The sequence below is a fragment of the Phoenix dactylifera genome, chromosome 2 (genome assembly GCF_051530095.1).
Source record: "Phoenix dactylifera cultivar Ajwa chromosome 2, Ajwa_hap1_PhDact_Kaust_v1.1, whole genome shotgun sequence".
In the NCBI taxonomy this organism is placed as follows: Eukaryota; Viridiplantae; Streptophyta; class Magnoliopsida; order Arecales; family Arecaceae; genus Phoenix; species Phoenix dactylifera.
In genome coordinates, this window is record NC_143191.1 from 38,077,740 (window position 1) to 38,097,384 (window position 19,645).

The following is a 19,645-nucleotide window of genomic DNA, read 5'->3' on the forward strand; positions in this document are numbered from 1 at the left end:
GAGAAGATTCACAACTAATTTTCATACACTATGGTCAGAAAAAAAGACCATGGGGTTTGACCCCAATCCAAGCCATGTTCCCATTGAATCATTTCTTTGACCAAAACCCATCGCCCAAATGGACCGGACATAGATCATGCTCCGAGTCCAAGTGAAAGAAACTTTGCCCATAGTGCGAAGAAGTTTCGACGTTTCTGTCTCAAGATTGGCTTTCACGTCTGCTTCCTACCGTGAAGGTTCTCCATTCAGTCCTCCTCCTGTGGGACGACATTTCAACTTTCCAAGAGCACAAATATGTAGAAATTAGTAATAAAGTAATGGAGGGACAAATGGCGATTACGTCCATCATCGACCAAGGGGGAAACAAATTAAATGAAAAGGGAAAAAAAATGATGTTGCGGTTCATTATCAACAATTTATAATAATATCGTGGTTCATTATCCGCGATTATGAGCCTTCCACCAATGTATAAGTTTAATGTTGTTGTTATTATTATGGAACCAGTAACAAGTTAAACGTGTTGTTGTTGTTATTGGACCCGATGATGAGCACTACTATACCAATGTATAAGTTTGATATTGTTATTGTTCTGCTGACGACGATTACGATAAATACTTCTTAAAGAACCTGCTTACTAATATTGCCACCTTTGATAACAATTTATCGCAAAAGGTCCACCCTTCATCTATATTACCTAATGTAGAATATCGAGGAGACAATTTGGTTCATAAAGATAGTGTTTTCCAATTATGTTATTTCATATTTTTTTTGTTCGGCAGATCCACAGAGTCCAAGAATTGAATCCACTTCGCTAACTTTTAACGTGCTCATTGATGTAGGAATATTTGCAAAGTGTAATTGTAATTTTAAATTTTCTTCTTTATCCTTAATATACTGATACTTGGGTAATAAAATAATTCCAGGGGGGAAAGCGTCAACACCATGGGCGTCTTTTTCTTATCGCACAAATATAGCCTTTGGAGCCCTGTAATAACTGATGCAACAGAACCATGATAGAGACGGCAAAGGATAAGAATAAGAGGCCAAATATGCCAGCCAAAGTCATCCGAGGATGCCTGCAAAAATTCCCACTTCTCAACCTTGGAATTTGGTACGATGGATCAAGTCCAGGTCTAGACATTAGACCCTTTTGTTGAACCCAATCCATCAGGAACAGAGAAATTGAGCCCTGCTTCTAAATCATTACAGAGAAAGGCTTTCTCTAGTGGGGCTACTGATTGGGTTACCTTCTTTGCAGTTCATTACTCTGGTAGGTTTATTTGGTTGGACGATGGATCCGTGCTCGAACCTTTATGTAGTCTTTTTATTTTTTGACTTTGTTGACCGCATCTATACCTATTATGTATGAGCCGCCGTTGTACCAAAAATAAATAAATAAATAAATAAATAAAAGAAAAAAAAGATAGGCTTCCCCGTAGATTTAAAATATTATATTATCTTGAAGACCTTTCCATTCAATATATATACACACACACACTATCCTGATGATGTTATAATAATGAAAAGATTGTTCCACGTCATCTCTTAGATTTTTCAGTTTCATAAACTGCTCATACAAAACCTGATATGTCGGATTGATTAATCCTGTCTCTTGATTTTTTTTTAAAGAAATGAAGCTGATTAAGGTTGATGACCTTTTAGGATCCGGTCCGTTTTTTAATCTTTTTCTTTTTCACATAGGCTCTGCTCGATATGGTAAACTTCCTTAGAGGTGCATGGAGGATCTGTGTGCTTGATCAAATGAAAAAAATGAAAAAAGAAGACTTTGTTTTCAATTTGATACATTGATTTTAGTGAATTATCTATGAAAGACCTGTACCACATAATGGTAACACAAAAAAAAAGAATGTTGTGGTTCCCTATTAGCCCGAGAAAGAAGACCATGACATCAATGGAAGAATAGTCAGAAGTTATGAATAGACAAGTTAATTAATTAAATCTGTATTAGAAATTTCATGGTTTCAGGATGTTCTCCTTCTTATTGAGCAGTTTCAACTCCAGCATAGCTCTTTTTTAAATTTGTTTCCCCAATTACTAGAGTACCTTGATGCAGCTACTCATGTTATGATTTCATTTGCAGCATACCTCCAATTCGCATTAATCAGCCAATGCTTAAAGCTTAAAACCTTGGAACAGAAGCTGACAAGCCATAACAGATATCTCTTCCTCTTCTTTTTTTTTTTTTAATGAAAGCATAAAAACAAACTTCAAGTGCTCATACTTCTCCCCCTCAGTTAATACCACAAGGGTAGATCAGCATCCCATTTCAAGCCACTGCAAGCAATTTCCATGATGCAACATGTAGTTGGTCCTTCTTTTCCTTCTCTTGCAATCCTTGGGGGTGGGCAACTGCAGCTGCTTCTCTTTGACCGACTATTTTTCAGAAATTTGGAGAACTTTTAGCTTATCTTTATTGTTTAGCTCAAAATTTATGCCTACAGAGCATTGTAATTTTAAAGTGCATTTTAGTTTAGAATTCCATCAGATGAGCTGGAATTTACTGAATCAGTCATGGATCATTTTTTCCCTTGGTAGCTTCAAAAACTTCCTCTTGCTGCTTTGCTGGAGAATTGTGCCTATTATCTTCTGCCACTGATGGCAAGAAGGCAGTAAATTTTTCTCCCTCTCCAACCCCAAGAATCAGCTGAGAGGCGTGGAATTATGGAATGTTAATTTTCTTACGTTAGTGTTCAATGGCAAAGTCATGGAAGAAAAAGAGAGAAAAGCATCTCTTGTCAACCATACACAAGTCATTGTACCATCACTTCTAGATGCTTTAATTCAATGGCAGCATTATTATCAAAGAGAAAAAAGAACAATCAATGAGACTCTTTATACTAAACATAAAGAATCTTGGTAAAGAACTTTTTAAAGACAAGCATATTCAATAGGCGCACCATAAACGTCTGTATTCAAATCAAGAGCTCTAGAGAAGATGCCCAAACATAATATTCTCTTAGCAGCCAGAGTTGAACACTGAGTCTTGTTCTTGCCATTTTCTTCAACCCTAGGTGCTCAAGCAATGCAACCCTCTCCAGGAGAGAAAAGTCAGCGTGACTGAAAACAATCTCCAAATTATAGAACTATTTGAGCTCTCACCAAACAAATAAAATTGCTGGTTGCAATCCAACAATTGGATATTCATAAATCATTCGAACATGCATGAGTTTTCCCCTTTAGCCAGAGTATTTCTAAATGCAAAGCTTGTCTCCATATCAGATGCCATCATTATGATAGTGAGGATCCGTGCGGGCATATGTCTAATCCCACATTAGTTATTCGCCAGAGAGAACTTGGGTATTTATACACAGACTAAGAAACCCAAAAAATACTTTCGGACAAGCCATTTTAGGTGAGGCTCTGGTCGTGACAATAATAGTTTGAAAATAATTTAAAGAAGGGGTAATATCTGAAATTTTCCGATTGGACATCCGAAGAGAAAAATCATATAAGATGATCGATGGTAACTGCGACATCTCTTCTTGTTCCATCACCGTCAAGAAGATAAGAACCCTTCACCAATGCCACCTTTGCTACATACCATCAAATGCATTGGTGCAAAACGAATTTGTTTCCAAAACTAATTGGTTCTGGGTCGATGTGGTAAAGGCAACCCAGAGAGGGGATGATGGCGTTGATTGCAACGAATTGTGGCCATACACTATATTGTTCTTCTAACGTATTGTTTTTCCTTTAATTTTGCTTCATCTTATCCACATGAGTCCTTATCACTACAAGAGGTTTAAATGCTACCTGCAAGTTGAGCCCTCTCCTTCTCATGTTCTTGTTTTCGCTTGTTTGCCTGCGAAATCGGTGGGATTGAACGAAGATTGCGTGTTCTGGAGGTGAGTTATTTATTAGGTGGTGGGGCATTTCAGATGTGAAGTTAAAGCATCAATATATAGAACATAAATGACAAGTCCCGGCCAGCTGCTTGGGCGCAAACCATGCAAGGTTATGCTCGAAAATTTGTTAGCTCCACAGTCGCTGGAAGCAAAGGCCCATTTGGAGCGTGGCAAAAGAAATAGTAGGCCCACTCTGAACTTGGTTCATAGCTCGCTGCACTTTTAAGGTTGGCATCCACTTGCCACACCTTACTTAACGAACAAGCACGGCTGGGCCGGTCCACTTGACGGGCCCAGTCTTTTGGCCCAAATGAATGAAAAAAAAGGGAGAACTCAGAGTTCCCCTGTTTGAGTCGGAAGAGGAGACCGACTCCGGCTTCTCTTCTACTCCATCAGAGGCTTCCTAGCCTCTATATCTATTTAAGCAATCCTCATCCCTCCTACGAACTCCACTGTCAGAAATCATGAGAATCGCCTCCAATTTCTTACCCTTTTCGTCGAATTTCTTCTTTGGTTTCTGCCGGAAAGGGGTTATTGGATCATTGCCAGATCCTCACTGGATTGCGGTAAAGGGTCGAACTTCTTCTTCCTTTTTGTCTCTTGGTTCGATGGTCACTGTCACCGTGGATATAGGTCGACGAGCTGCTGGAATAGTTTGAAACAGGCATTGCCTATTTTCTTCTTCTTTTTTCTTTGTTTTTGCCGACCGCCGCCGGCCACCATCACCCTTGGTTGTCTCTTGACTGCACAGCGAGCGAACGGCCGCCCACCGTGGTTGAAAGGGAAGGAGGAAAAGAAGGAATGAGCCCTTCATTCTTTCCTCTTTCCTTTCGTCCAGCCATCCTTAGTCATCATTTTCTTTCCATTCGATCCACCTCAGTTGTCGTCGATGGGCCAGCTGTCATCACGGGGCTGGGCCGCCTGATGGTCGTCACCCCTATTTCGAGAAGAGAGGAAGTGTAGGCTCTCCCCCATTTTGAGAAGAAAGAAGAGAGTCTTCTCTCTCCTTTTCTCCTTCTCTCTCCTCTCTCTCTTGTTTCTCTCTTTACCTGAATTATTTCTCTCTAGAATTGTTGGACATGGTAAGGGCATCTCTCAGTGACTTTTGGTCGGCTCTGGTGAAGGACCCCGGTCCATAGTCGTCGGGTAGTATGCTAGCCCCCTCACTACGACACTGACTGAGCATGTTTAAATTTCATCATCATCAATCTTTATTGAGTTATCTATATTGCAGCGTGACTCTTGAGTTGACCTGTCAGACTAATTGAATCTGATCAATCCAAGCACTCGGATGTTACTACTTGATTAAACCTAGTAGAGGGTCCTGGTCTAGTGTCGCTACGACCATCCGTCGTGCTAGCCTTATCCTGACCATCGCCGAGTACCATTAAACTCTATCATATGAATCTCTATTATATTATTTGTACCATGTCCTAATTCTTGTTTCATGAGTTGACTAGTTGGATTGGCCAGAGCGGACCAACCCAGATCGTCGGACGTTGTTACCTAATCGATCCTATCCATCTTTCACCAGACTATTGTCAGCCACCATTGGACCTATAATTGATAATCCCTGATCTATTGCCTTGATTCGATATATGTTTCTTGATTAGATTAATTGAATTTCATTGTGCTGGCCGATTCAAACAATTAGGCATTATCCTCTAGCTGGCCTCGTATATCTTCCCTAGGCCTGTTAACGAGCTGAGCTGTTCAGGCTCGGCTGGAGCTCGGCTCATTAGTCAAACGAGCCCGAGCCTAAAATGAGGCCCGTTTAAATCCGAGCTCGAGCCCGAGCAGCTCATGTGACCGTTTGGGCTCGTGACTTAACACTGCCTGGGATTCTTTTTGAGTCTCCCCTAAACCGTGTATGCTTGGACTGCCGCCGGCTTCCTCTGGGCTCGTATACCAATTTAACTCCATAAGCAGCTTCAAAGGAAATGCCTTTTTCTCCTCCCCCAGCACCTCCACCTCCCTTCCACCACCGTCCACCTCCTCGGCGTACGCCGAGCCCGAACGTAGGCAGCTGGTGTCCGACGCCTTCTCGAAAATGTCCTCCTCGGGTGTGCTCTCTTGCTCTACGAGCCGACTCCTTGTGAGCTTATCGTCGGTGCCGCCGCTAGTGTCCTCGCAGGAGTCAGAGCCGAAGGTGGAGCAGGAGGCAGACTCGATGAAGGAGACGCGGTTGAAGGACAATAGAACGAAGCAGGAGGGGCAGACGTCGCCGACGATGACACCCTGCGAGTGGGCGAGGGTCACCACCTCGACAATCTGCCGGAAGACGTCGAGGCTCCCGATGAGGTCCACCGGCCGCCCCAGCCAGTCCGCCCACTCCCTCAGGCTCACCTCCCCACGCTCCTATTCCTCCTCCGCCACCATAGATGCCACCGCCGCGCCGGCCAGCCAAAAGCTCCCATCCTCGGTGCAGGACAGAAAGCGGCCCATCTCCTCCTCCTCTCCCTCTTCCATCGACTTGCCTTCCCAGCCGGCCGCTGCTGCCACCGCCGTCGGGCCCAAGCTATCGCTTGAGGCAACGTAGTCGTCTCTTCTCGCTCTGTTGCTTTTAGAACAGAGGGGTTACACTTGCCAAAAAAAAACGAAGGGGTTACGTGGCCCGAGCTTGTAATTGAAACGAGCAAGCCTCGAGCCTTTGCTTTGCCGAGCAAATCCGAGCTCGAGCCCAATACAAAGCTCGATACCAAGCTCGAGCCTGAGCTTCTATGAAACGAGCGGAGCCCGAGCCTCGGGCTCGGCTCATCTTGTTAACAAGCCTAATCTTCCATGAATCTATTTTCACAGTCACCCCTAGTTTTATATGGGGCCACGGTCATCTAGGTAGAAAGAAGTCGAACGTGATCTTATATTCTAGTTTCTCTCTTTTTTTGTTAGTATTTTCTCTCGCTAGCTTGATCTAGAAAAATCTTTGGTTAAGAGGGCTGCTGGATAGTCCTGGGTTGGTACGTGATGGTGGACCTCTTTAGTGGATTAGGAGAGGGGTGGTTGTCGGATATCTCAGATAACTTTTTATGTTGACTTGGTTCTATAGGATAACAATCTTTTAGACAAGAGGACGTTGAGCATGGTTCTAAGATAGATCGTGGTGTGGGCAGGTATTAGTCTATCTAGGTTCTCGGCAAAGAGATAAGAATTCTTGTACATCGACCTACATAATATAAATATTTTTGCACCTATATATATATGATGTACTAATGATCAAGATAAGTAAGAAGCAAGAATAATTTTATGATGGTTTATGTATTAAATTGTTTTTTGATCAAGTATGTTTGTGATTGATGGTATGATTGATATGAGCATAACTTATACTTGCATAATCGGACTAATGGATATGGTGCCCTGGACTAACCATGTTATATTAATTGCTCCGTTGCGGGCTGGAAATGTAATATCTGGGCCCAAAAATTAACTGGGCCCAATACCTTTTTGGGCCCGTACTCGAGCATTGGGCCAGGATACCTAATGGACCTAACTGGGGCCCATTGTTGATGGCTGCCACCTCATGCTTTATGCATGGATGTGACTAGGGACAGGTGGGGATCAGAGGAGGATCCAGCTGTTCAAGCTCCTCACCAAGAAGAAGCTGGGCGTGACACTCGTCCCCCCCCCCCCACCTTCTTCTTAAGAGTATCTATTAAACCCTACTGGCTCTCTCTCCAAAAATCTGAGGAACCCCTAAATCGGCAAAGGCGATGGAGTGGAGGCACTGGAGCACGGGGCACTGCAATCCCCTTCGGAAGCCAGGTAAGCCCCCTGCCTTCTCTCCCCCTGTTTTGTGCAAGACAAAAAAGAAACAAAGAAAGAAGGGAGGAAGGGGATTGTTGGCAGGCCGAGAGCCACCGGCGACGGCCATCGGCTTCAGCCGTGATCCCGTCGGCGCGGGCGTCGGCTGCTGGCAGACCAAGGGAGCGGCCGCAGGCATCCCGCAGTGCCGCCGGCTTCTCCCGGCCTCTCTTCCCCGTGGGAGAAGAGAAGGCCGCCGCAGGTGCGGCCGTGGGCTCAGCCGCAGGCGCGGCTGTGGACGCCGCGAGCCCGGCCGTGGCACCGCCGACTGTGGCTCGGCCCTCCCAAACCCCCTTCTTTCTTCACAGGGGAAGAATGAAGAGAGGAAGAGAGAGGGTTTGGGAGTGAGAGAGAGAGAATATGGGGTTGGTGAAGGGAGGTTGAAGAAAAGAAGAAGAATAAAAGAAAGAAAGGAAGAGGGAAAAGAAGAGAGGAAGAGGGGACTCATCCTCCTCATCGTGTGCGGCGGCCGCCGGCTTCGGCCGCGAGCACCGTCGTCACAGGCTCGGCCGAGGACGCCGCGGGGCCTAGCCGTGGACGCCGCCGGTTGTGGCCCGGCCTTCTTCCGCTCGCCGTCCTCCCTTTCCGCTCGTCGTGCTCCCATCGTCGGAGAAGAGAGGAAGGGGGAGATCGGGATGAAAGAAGAAGGGAGGAGAGGAAGCTTCGGGAAGGAGAAGAAAAGAAAAAGGAGAAGAGAAGAAAAGGAAAGAAAAAGGGAAAGAAAAAGAAAAAGAAAAAAATAAGGAAAAGAGAAGAAAAAAAAAGAAAAAAAAAATAAAATGGGTTTAGCCAAATTTGACTAACCCAAGCCCAATTAGACTGGGCTAAGTCTAAATCCGAGCTCAATCAGATTGGGCTAAGTTTGGACGAGCCCAAACTATAAATTGGGTTAAATCCGAGCTAATTTTAAGTTAAATTGAAATAGGTCCGAACCCAATTAAGCTGAGTTGGTCTCAGCAGACCTAATTGATTGTGAATCAGGCCCAATTCAAGCCCAATTCAACTGACAGAAGGTCGAATTGACCTTGGGCTAACCTTGACTCAGGCCCAAATGAGCCACATTGACCCAATCAGAGGACCCAATTGGCTAGAAAAGGTTGGACCCAATTATAAACGAGGCCCAATCCTTTAATTAAAAACCCAATCAACTCATGTGGACCTGATCTGGTTTTAAATCGAGCCCCGAAGGCTCTAAATTGGGTAAATTGGACTTGGGCTAGATCCTTGGATGGGATCCAAGCAAGTAAATTCATAGTATGATGAACTAAGAAATTTTATAATAAATAAATGGGGAATAATGTGATCCCTATGGTGTTGTTTTAGGTGATTAAGGATTTGTCACATGGACTTGAGAAATTTGGAAAGCGAATTGAGGTAAGTAATCTGTCTTAATCTTATCGTAGATCTTGTATTACGTTTTATAAGATGAACCAGTGTTTTTCATATAATTTGAATTGTATGCATGATTAGTGAAGAAATTAAGTAACCTGTTCTAATCCTGTTATGGATCATGTCATGTTATTAATGTTCCCTCAGCATTTTTTTTAAGTATATATGTTTCATGCATGATATGTTACAATGCATAAGTAACTTGCATGATCCCAGAAGTTATGGCTATGTATGCAACATGATGATGCTGATATTTTAATCATGCATGTAAGTTTATAAAGTCTTAGCTAGCCCAGAGACACTATAATGGGCTCAAAGATGCTACTGAGAATGACTGAGCTTGCCCCGCCAGTGGCTGAATAGTAACTGAGTCTGCCCCGCCAGTGGCTGAATAGTAACTGGGCCTGCCCCGCCAGTGGCTGAATAGTAACTGGGCCTGCCCCGCCAGTGGCTGAATAGTAACTGAGCTGGCCCCGCCAGTGGTCAAGACTGACTTCGCAGTAGCATCCGAGAGAATGGACCACGGCATGCCGGGGGCACGGTTTCATATGCATATTCTATGAAAATTTTTGTGATTTGCACTACTGCTTTGTTTAAAATTGCATACATATTATGCCATGATTATTAGATAAATATGCATGCCAGCTTCTCAAACCCTGATTTACATGTTTAGCCTACTAGTTGATCCGGTAGGATTATGCAGGATTACTTACTGAGCCGTGTAGCTCACGTCTGTTTATGCCTCGTTTTTCTTTCAGATCCTCACCAGTGATCGCCATCAGATATGTTTTTATTTTGCTACAGAGCTTCGTTATTTTTGGAGAAGTTTATATACTTTTGTACATTTGAATAGCATAGAAGTTCTGTATTTTTGGCATCAAACTTCAAGGTTGTACTGCAAAACTTTTAATATATATATAAGTTTGAATCCTTTTGGCTACCTGTTACCCCTGTATGAGGCTGCGTGCTACTGTGGGCGATAGTCGGCAATAGCACGGCCGTGTCACGGATCCGGGTCCGGGGCGTGACAGGAAATGTAATCGTGGTTAGTCTAAAGCCAAAAATAAAAAGAAAATGATGTGTGGATGTGAACTTGATTAAATAAACATAGGCTTTGGGCTATCACGTTATTTTTGATTGCCTCATCACAGGCTGAAAAATGTGATACTATCGATTGCCCTGTCACATGTTGGAAATGTGATACTATCGATTGCCCCATTATAGGTTGGAAAAATGATGCTATCGATTGCCCCATCATAGGCTGAAAATGTTATACTATCGATTGTCCCATCATGGGCTGAAAACATGATCGGAATTTAGCCTAAAATTGAAAAGATAATTGATCCGGATCAAGTTAAAAAGAATGAAATGAAAAGTATTGAAAACACTATTGAAGGTTTATGAGATGTCATATGTTATACTATTCTTATGTGGCTGAATTTCTATTGATATTTCATGTACATATTTTATATTGATTATTCGAGCAATATTGATAGCCGGTTTGTGATTTCATGATGTATGTAACGATTTCTTGTGGTTTTCAAATTTATATTATTATTGTGTTGGTGTGGATGTGTGGGGATTCTTACTGGATTGTAAAACTCATAACTCCTTTCTCTTTCTCTTTTTTAAAATTGTAGGTTGCATAGTATATGGCTATGGTTGAGATAACAGGCGGAGGGGATGATTAGATGGAGCATTACTGATACTGGTTAAATGATCAAATTTTATAATTGGACCAACTTTATTGTTTCGTATGAATTGAGATCATTATTGATTACAGATGTTGGAGTTGTAATATATTTTTAGACTTTGCATATTTTTTAAGGCTATGCTTTAGAGAGTATGTGGCTATGTCGCGTGCCAGACCTAGGTTTTGGATTCGGGGCATGACACAAGATGATGAGACTGGTTAGATTGGTTAGAAAATAAGCATTGGTCCTCTGCAGTACATGGTTTGCATGGCAAAATGTTATATAGCACCCGATGGACACCATCAAAAAAATAAATGGCCATCAAATAAAACGGTCACGGCTTGCGGTGCAAACAACGCACCACAAAGAATCTAGGTGTTAGAAAATGCAAATCATGGGCTTGTTGACTTTTGAAGCTTTGTATCGTTATTTGAAAACCAGTTCGGCCGCATCATCAGAGGAATATAAGTTACATAATTGGTAGTTAGCTCAAACATCAGTATAATCTGCTTCTCAAACCTTGGACAACGGATCGAGTGCCGCCCTCAGAAAATGAACAGTCATCAAACAAAATGGCGTTTGTGCAAACAGCGCCCCACGAAGGATCCTGAGTATCATGAGCTTATTGACTCTGAAAGATTGGTACCCTTCTTTGAAATCCAGTTAGATCACATCATTTGGAGGAGTATATTTGGTGGTTAGCTCAAATATAGTATGGTCTGCTTCTCAAACCTTGGATGGTTCATAGCTCTCATCAAAATTTTCTGAGTTGGGGGAGAGGAAACACTCTTAGAGTGATGCACCAGATTTTTACGTTTCTCGGCCCCCATAAATAATACCTTCCATCTTCTATGGGGCAAAAAAGAGAGGAAAAAATGCATGCCTCTCATCCCCTGCATGGCTTGGGCACCAACTCCATGAATGGCAGTTGGGCGAATATTTTCGGATATCCAACCCATCCAGAATTGTAGTAGGATCTCTCTAGCAAGACCCTATGGGGTTTAGGAAGGATTTGAGAACGATTTAGGGTTTGACTCTTGAGTACCGCTATCCGAACATGATTATATATATATATATATATATATATATATATATATATATATATATATATATATATATATATATATATATATATATATATATATATATATATATATAATAGAGGGGTGAGGCGATTATGGACTTAATGTTGATATTATAGATTATGGTTGTTTGTTCAAATTCAAATTGAAAATTTGATGTATCATTCTTTTCTTCTGTTCATTATTCAGATCATAAATAATATCTTTCATCTTCCACAGGGGCCACAAAAAAAAAAAAACAAAGAAAAGGCATGCCTTTCATGCCTTGCATGGCTTGGGCACCAAGGCCGCCCAAACAAAGACAGGCGGTATGCGTTTCAAAATTTGGAAGAAAAAAAAAATGTCACCCTTCGCGCCAGGACCGCATGCAACGCGTTACCAAGAATAAGAGGTCATGCACAACGTTTTTAAGGTGGCTAAGTCCTTCCTAAAGGCTGTTGAAGAATTTGGTTCCACATGATAAAGGAATGCGTCAACATAACAACGAAAGGTCGGTGCTGAACATTAAACATATTATATTCCTCAATTGATTAAAAAAAAAACTCTTTTCTTTACCTTCACCAAGGTTTTCATTAAAAAGTGTAGGACCGTGTCGTTATTACATCATCAGTCCTTCACAACAATGCCATTCTATAGTGGGTGGCGTATCACACCCTCTAGGCTCCCAACAACAGTTTTGCATTTGTTTCCCAACTGTATGGTTCAAAACAGGGGATACAAATGAGTTGGGCATGCTGAGATGAACCTAAAACTCAATCCAATTAGGTTTGGCACAATCCAACCATGTGACAAATGATGGATTGCAAAACCGACCCTGCTCCATCACCTTAATTGCAGCTCTAGCAAAATCAAAGGTACTTTGACAAGCAGAAATAGCCAGCAGAAGTTGCATAATAAAGTTCCAAGGAACAAAATGCTTCTCTCTTCCAGCAAATTTTAGCAACCCTCCTTTTCGAGGTGCAAAAATCCAAAGTTGCCTCTTTCTTCATGATCTTTCAAGATATGATGCATGACCCAAATGATTCCACTACGCTCGGATCAACGATGATCCTCATTTCAGAATAATATGATCTCTGGTGATCTAAAATTATTGTATTTAACATATTATATTTCGGTAATTAAAGATTCTTAAATATCCATGTTTAATCTGTTTGGTATGTCATGAAAATTCAAAATCACTGACCATGTAATACCATGACTATTCTTGATATATTTCATATATTTTATAACTATTAAACAGAAATCTTAAATAAATAATAAAACAATATAAATGAACATAAATTAAATTATCAAAATCTGCTGTTCCAAAACAATTCAACAAAACCAAGAATTAATTAAAAATTATCAAGAATAACTCTAGAAGATTATTAGATTACTCCAACTATAAGAAATTTTGACCCTTCCCACTCAAAAGAACTCTCGGAAACAATTTTTTCCCGCTGAACTGGAAGGACATTTTATCCACAAATTTCAGTCTAATATCAATGTCCTAGGCTGATTTTGGAAACTTGTCCTCAAGGGCAAGTTTCAGATCACTAGATTGGATGGAATTTAAGGGTGATACAGGATAACTAATTAGCACGATTTTAAGAATGCAACCAAACGCCACCTATGGAGCGTACCAAGTCCTTACTAATACAATAGCGAAAGGTGCAGTACGAAGTCCTTTTTTCCCCAAAAGAGAAGCCAGGGTAAGAGTTTCTTACAACCATCACTCAAGTTGCCTGAGGCACTCATTAATATCCCAGAGAAATAACATGGCTTGCATGATAGCTGTAGGAACTCCTGCTGTGGCTTCTCTTCAGAAAGAAAAAGGGAGACCCGAGGCAAGATAATGCAGTCATGGCGAAACATAGGGCCCAAATATAAGTACATAGTTCCATTCAGAAATAAGTAAGACACCATAGATATTAATATATTAACTAAACAGGAGTCTAATGCAATAGTACCAAGACCTACTAGGCAGAAACAGCACGCAAAAGGGAGAAACAGAATTTCATCCTACGCCTACTACCCCTGCATCGCCTTCTCATAATAAACAAATCCCATCCCAAATATGTCTCTACTACTCTCTCATTTGCTCCCCTTCGGGCCACCACCATTTCCTGATGAGCGTGACCTCTTCCCAGTCTGCTTGCAACCTTTCTTGGCTGGGCCAGGCCGGGCACAAGGAACAGGAACATGATGCTCACGAGCCAAAACAGGGAACCCAGCAGCAGGGATTCTGGCAAAAGAAAAATAGCAGGAGAGAAAATAGCCTTAGTAACCAAACATTGCTCCACTTGTGAAGAAACATAGCAAAAATTATTATTCAGTTGGATTCCAGTAATAATAAGTCCTTCCAGGGGCCAAGAAAAGCTGCAGAGATTATCATGCAGCAGGAGCAATGACAAGAGACTGCTTAACATTCCGCAATACTATTAGTGCTGAATTAAAAGTCATAAAAGTAATATCACACTGGCGCAGTTGGATGTCATGCCTTGTCCACCCATCTAAGCATCCAAAAGATACGCGAGGAAGGATGGTGCAGACTAAAACCAAGTAGTTTATAATCCTAGAATTTCAGTAGCTCCCATAGTGGAAGCTGCATTATAAAAGCCTCAAGACCTACCTAAGAAAGCTATCGATCAAGATAAATTTGAGTTGTTTAATAATTATATATAGTTCTATAAATGTTGAGATCGCTGAGCAAACCAATAAGAAATAGGTTGCATGAAGTCCAATAAGTAGTAATGCACGTATATGACACCAAGAAAAAACACACAAGCAATCCACCCATCATGAATCAAACACATAAACACATATATCAATCGATCCATCGATACAGCCCATAAGATTATATAACCCAAAATTCCAGCAGAAAGATACAACCAGTCAGCAGGGACGAGGCAAAGAAGTAACCAAACCCACAATTTCATGAAGCTACAACAGAGTAGGAAGCAGAGATGGAAGCAACCGTCCAAGTTGCGAAATATCTTACCCACGAAGAGTACGGCAGACTCCTGTTTGGCCACGGGAACACCGAGAGTCCGTGCCTGCAAGCGCTGGTGGAGTGCCAGATTCTCCGCCGCACAGCACTGGAGGGCGTAATTGAGACGCCGGCACTCCGCTTCCATGTACTTGTTCTTCATCTCCAGCTCCTTTACGTACGTCTTTTTCCTCTCCCTTGATTTCATGGCAGAATCCCTATTTCTTATCTGCCTGAGGAATTCCAAGAACAATAGACAATATCACATCAACCCAATAACAAGCTACTCACACACACAAAAAAAGAAAAGCCTTCCCTTGTTAGTTTAGTCCATAGCCTTCTCCAGGCTAATTCAAAACGCATTTTTTTCACATAATTCTTCTGGAGATTTATTCTTCCAGTCTTATTTCTAATATCCAGTACATGATTGGAGATAATCTTATATGTACAAAACCTGATTCAGAAAGCATAGAAACGGCTTAATCTTAATCTAAGTTCAAACCCTAATTTTTTGAAGAGTAATGGGCTTAAAGGTCCTAACTTTAACTTAGTAATACCAAGAGCAAATACCCTAACTACTCGTACCTTCTCCGTTTCTTGCTGATCGGATCGTCGTCTTCCACATCAACCCCTGCCGAAGCCTCACTTTTCTCCGTCGCCTCGCTTTCCACCACAGCACGCACAGGCTCCGCCTCGGGGCTGGCAACCTCGCTCCTCCCGGAGTCCGCCGATACATCACAAAAGAACCCCGCCAAGAACTCATCGTCGATGGCATCTTCACCTCCCTCGGCATCCTCCATGAGAAACTTCTCGATCTCATTCACGAACGAAGACATGGAATTCGGCGAATCCGACCACTCCGACGGTGGATACGGGATCCAGGGCTCGGCGGAGGGGCCGGAGTTGATGGAACCCTCGAACTTGGATTCCTCCGGCGATGGCTCCGAGTTCCACAGCTCGGGGGAGAGATCGAGAGCCGGATCATCGGAGAACCCCCCCAGGAGGCAGTCGAGATCTAGGTCGCCGAGAATGTCCGGCGCTGGAGCTTCCACCACGTCTCCCATTGCGAGAGGAAGAAGAGGAGAGCTGGAATTAGGTGACAGCCCGGAACCGGCCGGGGTGGATTTGGGGATATATATATATATATATATATAGGAAGGCGTCAGAGAACGAACGCGTTTCCTTTCCTTTTTTTTTTTTTTTTTTTTTTTTGGTAGAACGCGTTTCCTTTCCTTCGGTGGGAAGGAATCGAGACACTTCCTTGTGGCTTCCTTCAACGGGGGAGGTTTTCGTCGTCACTCAACCACTAGGAGTTTAGATAAAACAAAATCGGATAAAGTTTGATATAAAATGGGTTTTGACCGCTGCCCTCCTACCGTAACCTAGATATATCCACACCTATGCATATATATATATATATATATATATATATATATATATATATATATATATATATATATATATATATATATATATATATATATATATATATATATATATATATATATATATATATATATATATTTATGTATGTATATATATATATTTATGTATGTATTTATACACATACATACATATATATATATATATATATACATATATTATGCATCCCGACAATAGATATTTATTTTTTGAAAAATTACTCTCCCTCTATATATATATATCAAATTATCTTATTTTTGTAATGATACACATTTGATTAATTTTTGATTTATTTGTAATATAAAATGATTTTGTTATAAAAATTTCAAAATGCAATCACTCTTATTATACAAATTAGATTTCAATGATTTCTGATCCTATAAACTCGTATTGACTGGAAGAACAAAACTCCTCAAATTATTGTAACTCGAATTCAGTCTTAGCATATCGATTTACAAGAACAAAATACTCTTTTGTTAATTATGATTTTTTTAGGGTTTTAATCCTAGTAGTAACCTGACTCTAATACCATATGTTAGAATTTCTAGATCATTATACTAGAAATTAAAACACTATAGAATTTAATTTAAATATATATATAAAAATAAGTTTAATCACATACCGATTAGTCCACCCATTCTGATACAGTTTTTCATCTAAAGCAGTCCTCACATATAGGAGAAACTCTAGGGTCAGTTCTTCCTCTCCCTCTCCTTAGTTTATGTTGTCATACAATGGAGCAAACAACTCTCTAGCTCATATATATAATATTGAGTCAGAGTAGAATTTTGGATGGAAGAGGTGACCAGGCCAAAATAAATAAAACAATTATTGGGCCCTCTGATTAAGGTACCCAAATAATCAAGAACCAGGCTCTACACCTCCATACCACATTCCCATATGTATATATATGCTGAAAAAATACTAAGATGGACCATAGCCCAAAACTTTATGGATCACAATTTTATTTGGGCTTTACCATTCAATTTATTTGGGAACGACCCAGACCTATTGATTGCCCCTTTTGCCTCGGGAGCATGCACAAGAATTTTGGATATTGCGGGGGAGGGGTGGTACCCACCATAGTTGCAGTCAACAAATTCATTAGGCAATCAGGCTTTTTTCTTTTTTTCTTGAAAGTAGGCAAGAACCGACGCTCGAGGGACTTGAAGAGACCATAGATCGCTTTGCGTAAGGGGCAGACAAGACAAAAGGGGAAGGAGCGGAGTGTTGTCCAGGGGGAGGCTGCATGTACACCTCCTCATGAAGATCACTATTGTGGAAGGCATATTTTGAACGTCTAACTGATAGAAGGCTATGAAAGGATGGTTCCAGACCTGTCTGACCTACCGTTAGCTTTGCTAAAGCAGTACTCCCAGGATAAGAATAGGTGGCATAGTATAAAACACGCAATTAATGGTAGCCTACATTTTAAATAAAATCTTACAGAGGCAACCCTCTATCCATGTTATATACCAAAAGAGCATAGCTCAAAGAGCATTATTTTCATCTATATGGAGTAGTGTTGAACCAAAATTTGTTCAAATGCTTGAAAACATATCATAAGCCGCTCGAAGCCTTTGCAATGCAATGTGGTTGTGGAGAGTAAGTTTGATATAGGGCATGGCCTGGTTTGTTAATTAGCTAATTATTGTTTCTACTCTATCGCGCGGCTTTTTTTGATATATGCAAAGTTTTTTTTTCCTTTTTTTCTTTTTTTCTTTTGTCTGAAATAAATAGGTATTCCACATGTCTCATGAGAGAGAGAAGGAGATTCCACTGTATCTGTATGTTGAAATATATATCCCCTATTTTGCTGTTATTACACATGATAGCAAGATACAATACATGGTAAGTAGATGAGGTAGCTTAGAAACTAGGACTAGCAAGTATCCCACAACAATCAACACATAGGTTATCAGCTTCCTTTTATGGTTAGATAAAGTCTTGATTCTTTAGGTTTATTGAGTGAACATTTATTAATAATGGTCAAAAGAGTTCTAAAAAAAAAATTAAGGAAAAAATTAAAATCGTTACCATCTTGATCAACACCATTTGGTCGGGGCAATTATCAGCAAACAATGGATACTATGCTTGTATCTGGATTATCTTATGGATTTGGAGAATGATTGCCCTGATGCCCTCCTTTAATTCCTTAATCCTCACACTGCTATAATAATTATATGATCATAGATCTAGTCAAAGACTTCAAAGTTTCGCATATTTTTTTAGCAAGACAATCAACTAGTTGATTGGCACTGGATGGAGGGTGTCCAAAAAATGACATGGATAATTGTTTTGCATTTCTTGTTGCAAGATCTTGTCCAAATGAATTTGTTTCATTAGTTGTATTTGCGAAATAGTTAGCCAGAGGCCAAGAGCTGGCAAAACTTGTTTGGTAGTCATGAGTTTTTTTTTCATAATAAAAAATAGAAAACATGTTTGGTAAGTCAAATAGAAAGTCTTTCTGCAATGTTTTTCCTACCGCAGATGTTAGATATGTTGGGATCCCATCAAGTTGTGGCCCACATTGACAAATGGCGTCAATATGGTCCAAGTGGGAGAATGTTGGATCCCGTTTAATTAGAACCCACATCTTGACAAATGTCACTTATAAGTCCTGATAATCACAAGGGTATTGAGATAATTACACGGCAGTGAAATGTTGCCTTGATGGAGGGTGACTCTTCACGAGTGTAACTAAGCACGGCGTTTGGTCCCTGGAGAGGGCTATAAATAGCCTGTTAGACCCCTTCTCTAAAGCACGCATTAGGAGCTCTCTCTCCAGAAGATCTCTCGCTAATCTCTGTCTAAATCAAAACAAAATCTCGTTTGATCGCGGCTGCAGATCAGATTGCACGCATCTTCGAGTTCAATTCAAGATGAATTTAGCGAGTCAAGATATGGTTTATGATTCATTAACATTAATCATTCCATCAAGATATACAGTAATTTGGCGATCATCATGTGGAGGATACGTGAGATATATCATGAATTGCAGTACTAATTTCATCTTATGGATACCGCCGAATGAATGCTAGTGAGAGTAGTGTAGCCCTTACCATCACATATTTCTCCGCGATGCGGGATGTTGTTGCTGTCAAAGCTATTGATTTTACTATTGGCAGAAGAGTTGTTATTGATTGAGAGAATGGTGAGGTGGAAGAGGCGGGATGAAGAAATAGAGAGAAACTTCTCGGTGAAGTAGGTGAGTGTGGAAACATCGCGGTAGTAGTCGCTAAAGACTGGAGAGAGAAATAAATTATAGGAGCTGAGATTCGATTTGATTTCATGACTCTAAAAATTATTTTAGAAATAATATAAGTAAAAATTTTCACTTATACTCTCTGAATAAATTAGGAAAATTATATTTTATCAAACATTTTCATTGCATCAGATTTCATAGTTTTATCTTTAAAAATAAAA

The 19,645-nt window shown here is 40.9% G+C and overlaps 2 protein-coding genes across 2 annotated transcripts; both read right to left on the minus strand.

Moving 5' to 3' along the window:
• Positions 1-202: 202 nt before the first annotated feature.
• On the minus strand, positions 203-7,327 carry LOC148714787 (protein SPA1-RELATED 3-like). Its single transcript, XM_088714673.2, has 2 exons — positions 7,304-7,327; positions 203-6,224 (listed from the first exon to the last, which is right to left on the minus strand). Exons 1-2 carry the CDS (start codon positions 7,325-7,327, stop codon positions 5,625-5,627), a joined length of 624 nt encoding a protein of 207 aa, XP_088570799.1. The 3' UTR covers positions 203-5,624.
• A 6,384-nt stretch (positions 7,328-13,711) lies between these two features.
• BZIP60 (basic region/leucine zipper motif 60) lies at positions 13,712-15,928 on the minus strand. The gene is made up of 3 exons (XM_008777258.4): positions 15,383-15,928; positions 14,810-15,030; positions 13,712-14,053 (listed from the first exon to the last, which is right to left on the minus strand). Exons 1-3 carry the CDS (start codon positions 15,859-15,861, stop codon positions 13,788-13,790), a joined length of 966 nt encoding a protein of 321 aa, XP_008775480.1. The 5' UTR covers positions 15,862-15,928; the 3' UTR covers positions 13,712-13,787.
• Between the last annotated feature and the right edge of the window lie 3,717 nt (positions 15,929-19,645).

Coding starts and splice junctions, on each gene's coding strand:
- LOC148714787 (XM_088714673.2), bottom strand. CDS start 7,327: ATGCTCGAGTACGGGCCCAAAAAG. Junction 6,225..7,303: donor TCGAGTACGGGCCCAAAAAG/GTATTGGGCCCA, acceptor GAGGAGGAATAG/GAGCGTGGGGAGGTGAGCCT.
- BZIP60 (XM_008777258.4), bottom strand. CDS start 15,861: ATGGGAGACGTGGTGGAAGCTCCAGCGCCGGACATTCTCGGCGACCTA. Junction 15,031..15,382: donor ATCAGCAAGAAACGGAGAAG/GTACGAGTAGTT, acceptor GGAATTCCTCAG/GCAGATAAGAAATAGGGATT. Junction 14,054..14,809: donor GTCTGCCGTACTCTTCGTGG/GTAAGATATTTC, acceptor TTCTTTTGCCAG/AATCCCTGCTGCTGGGTTCC.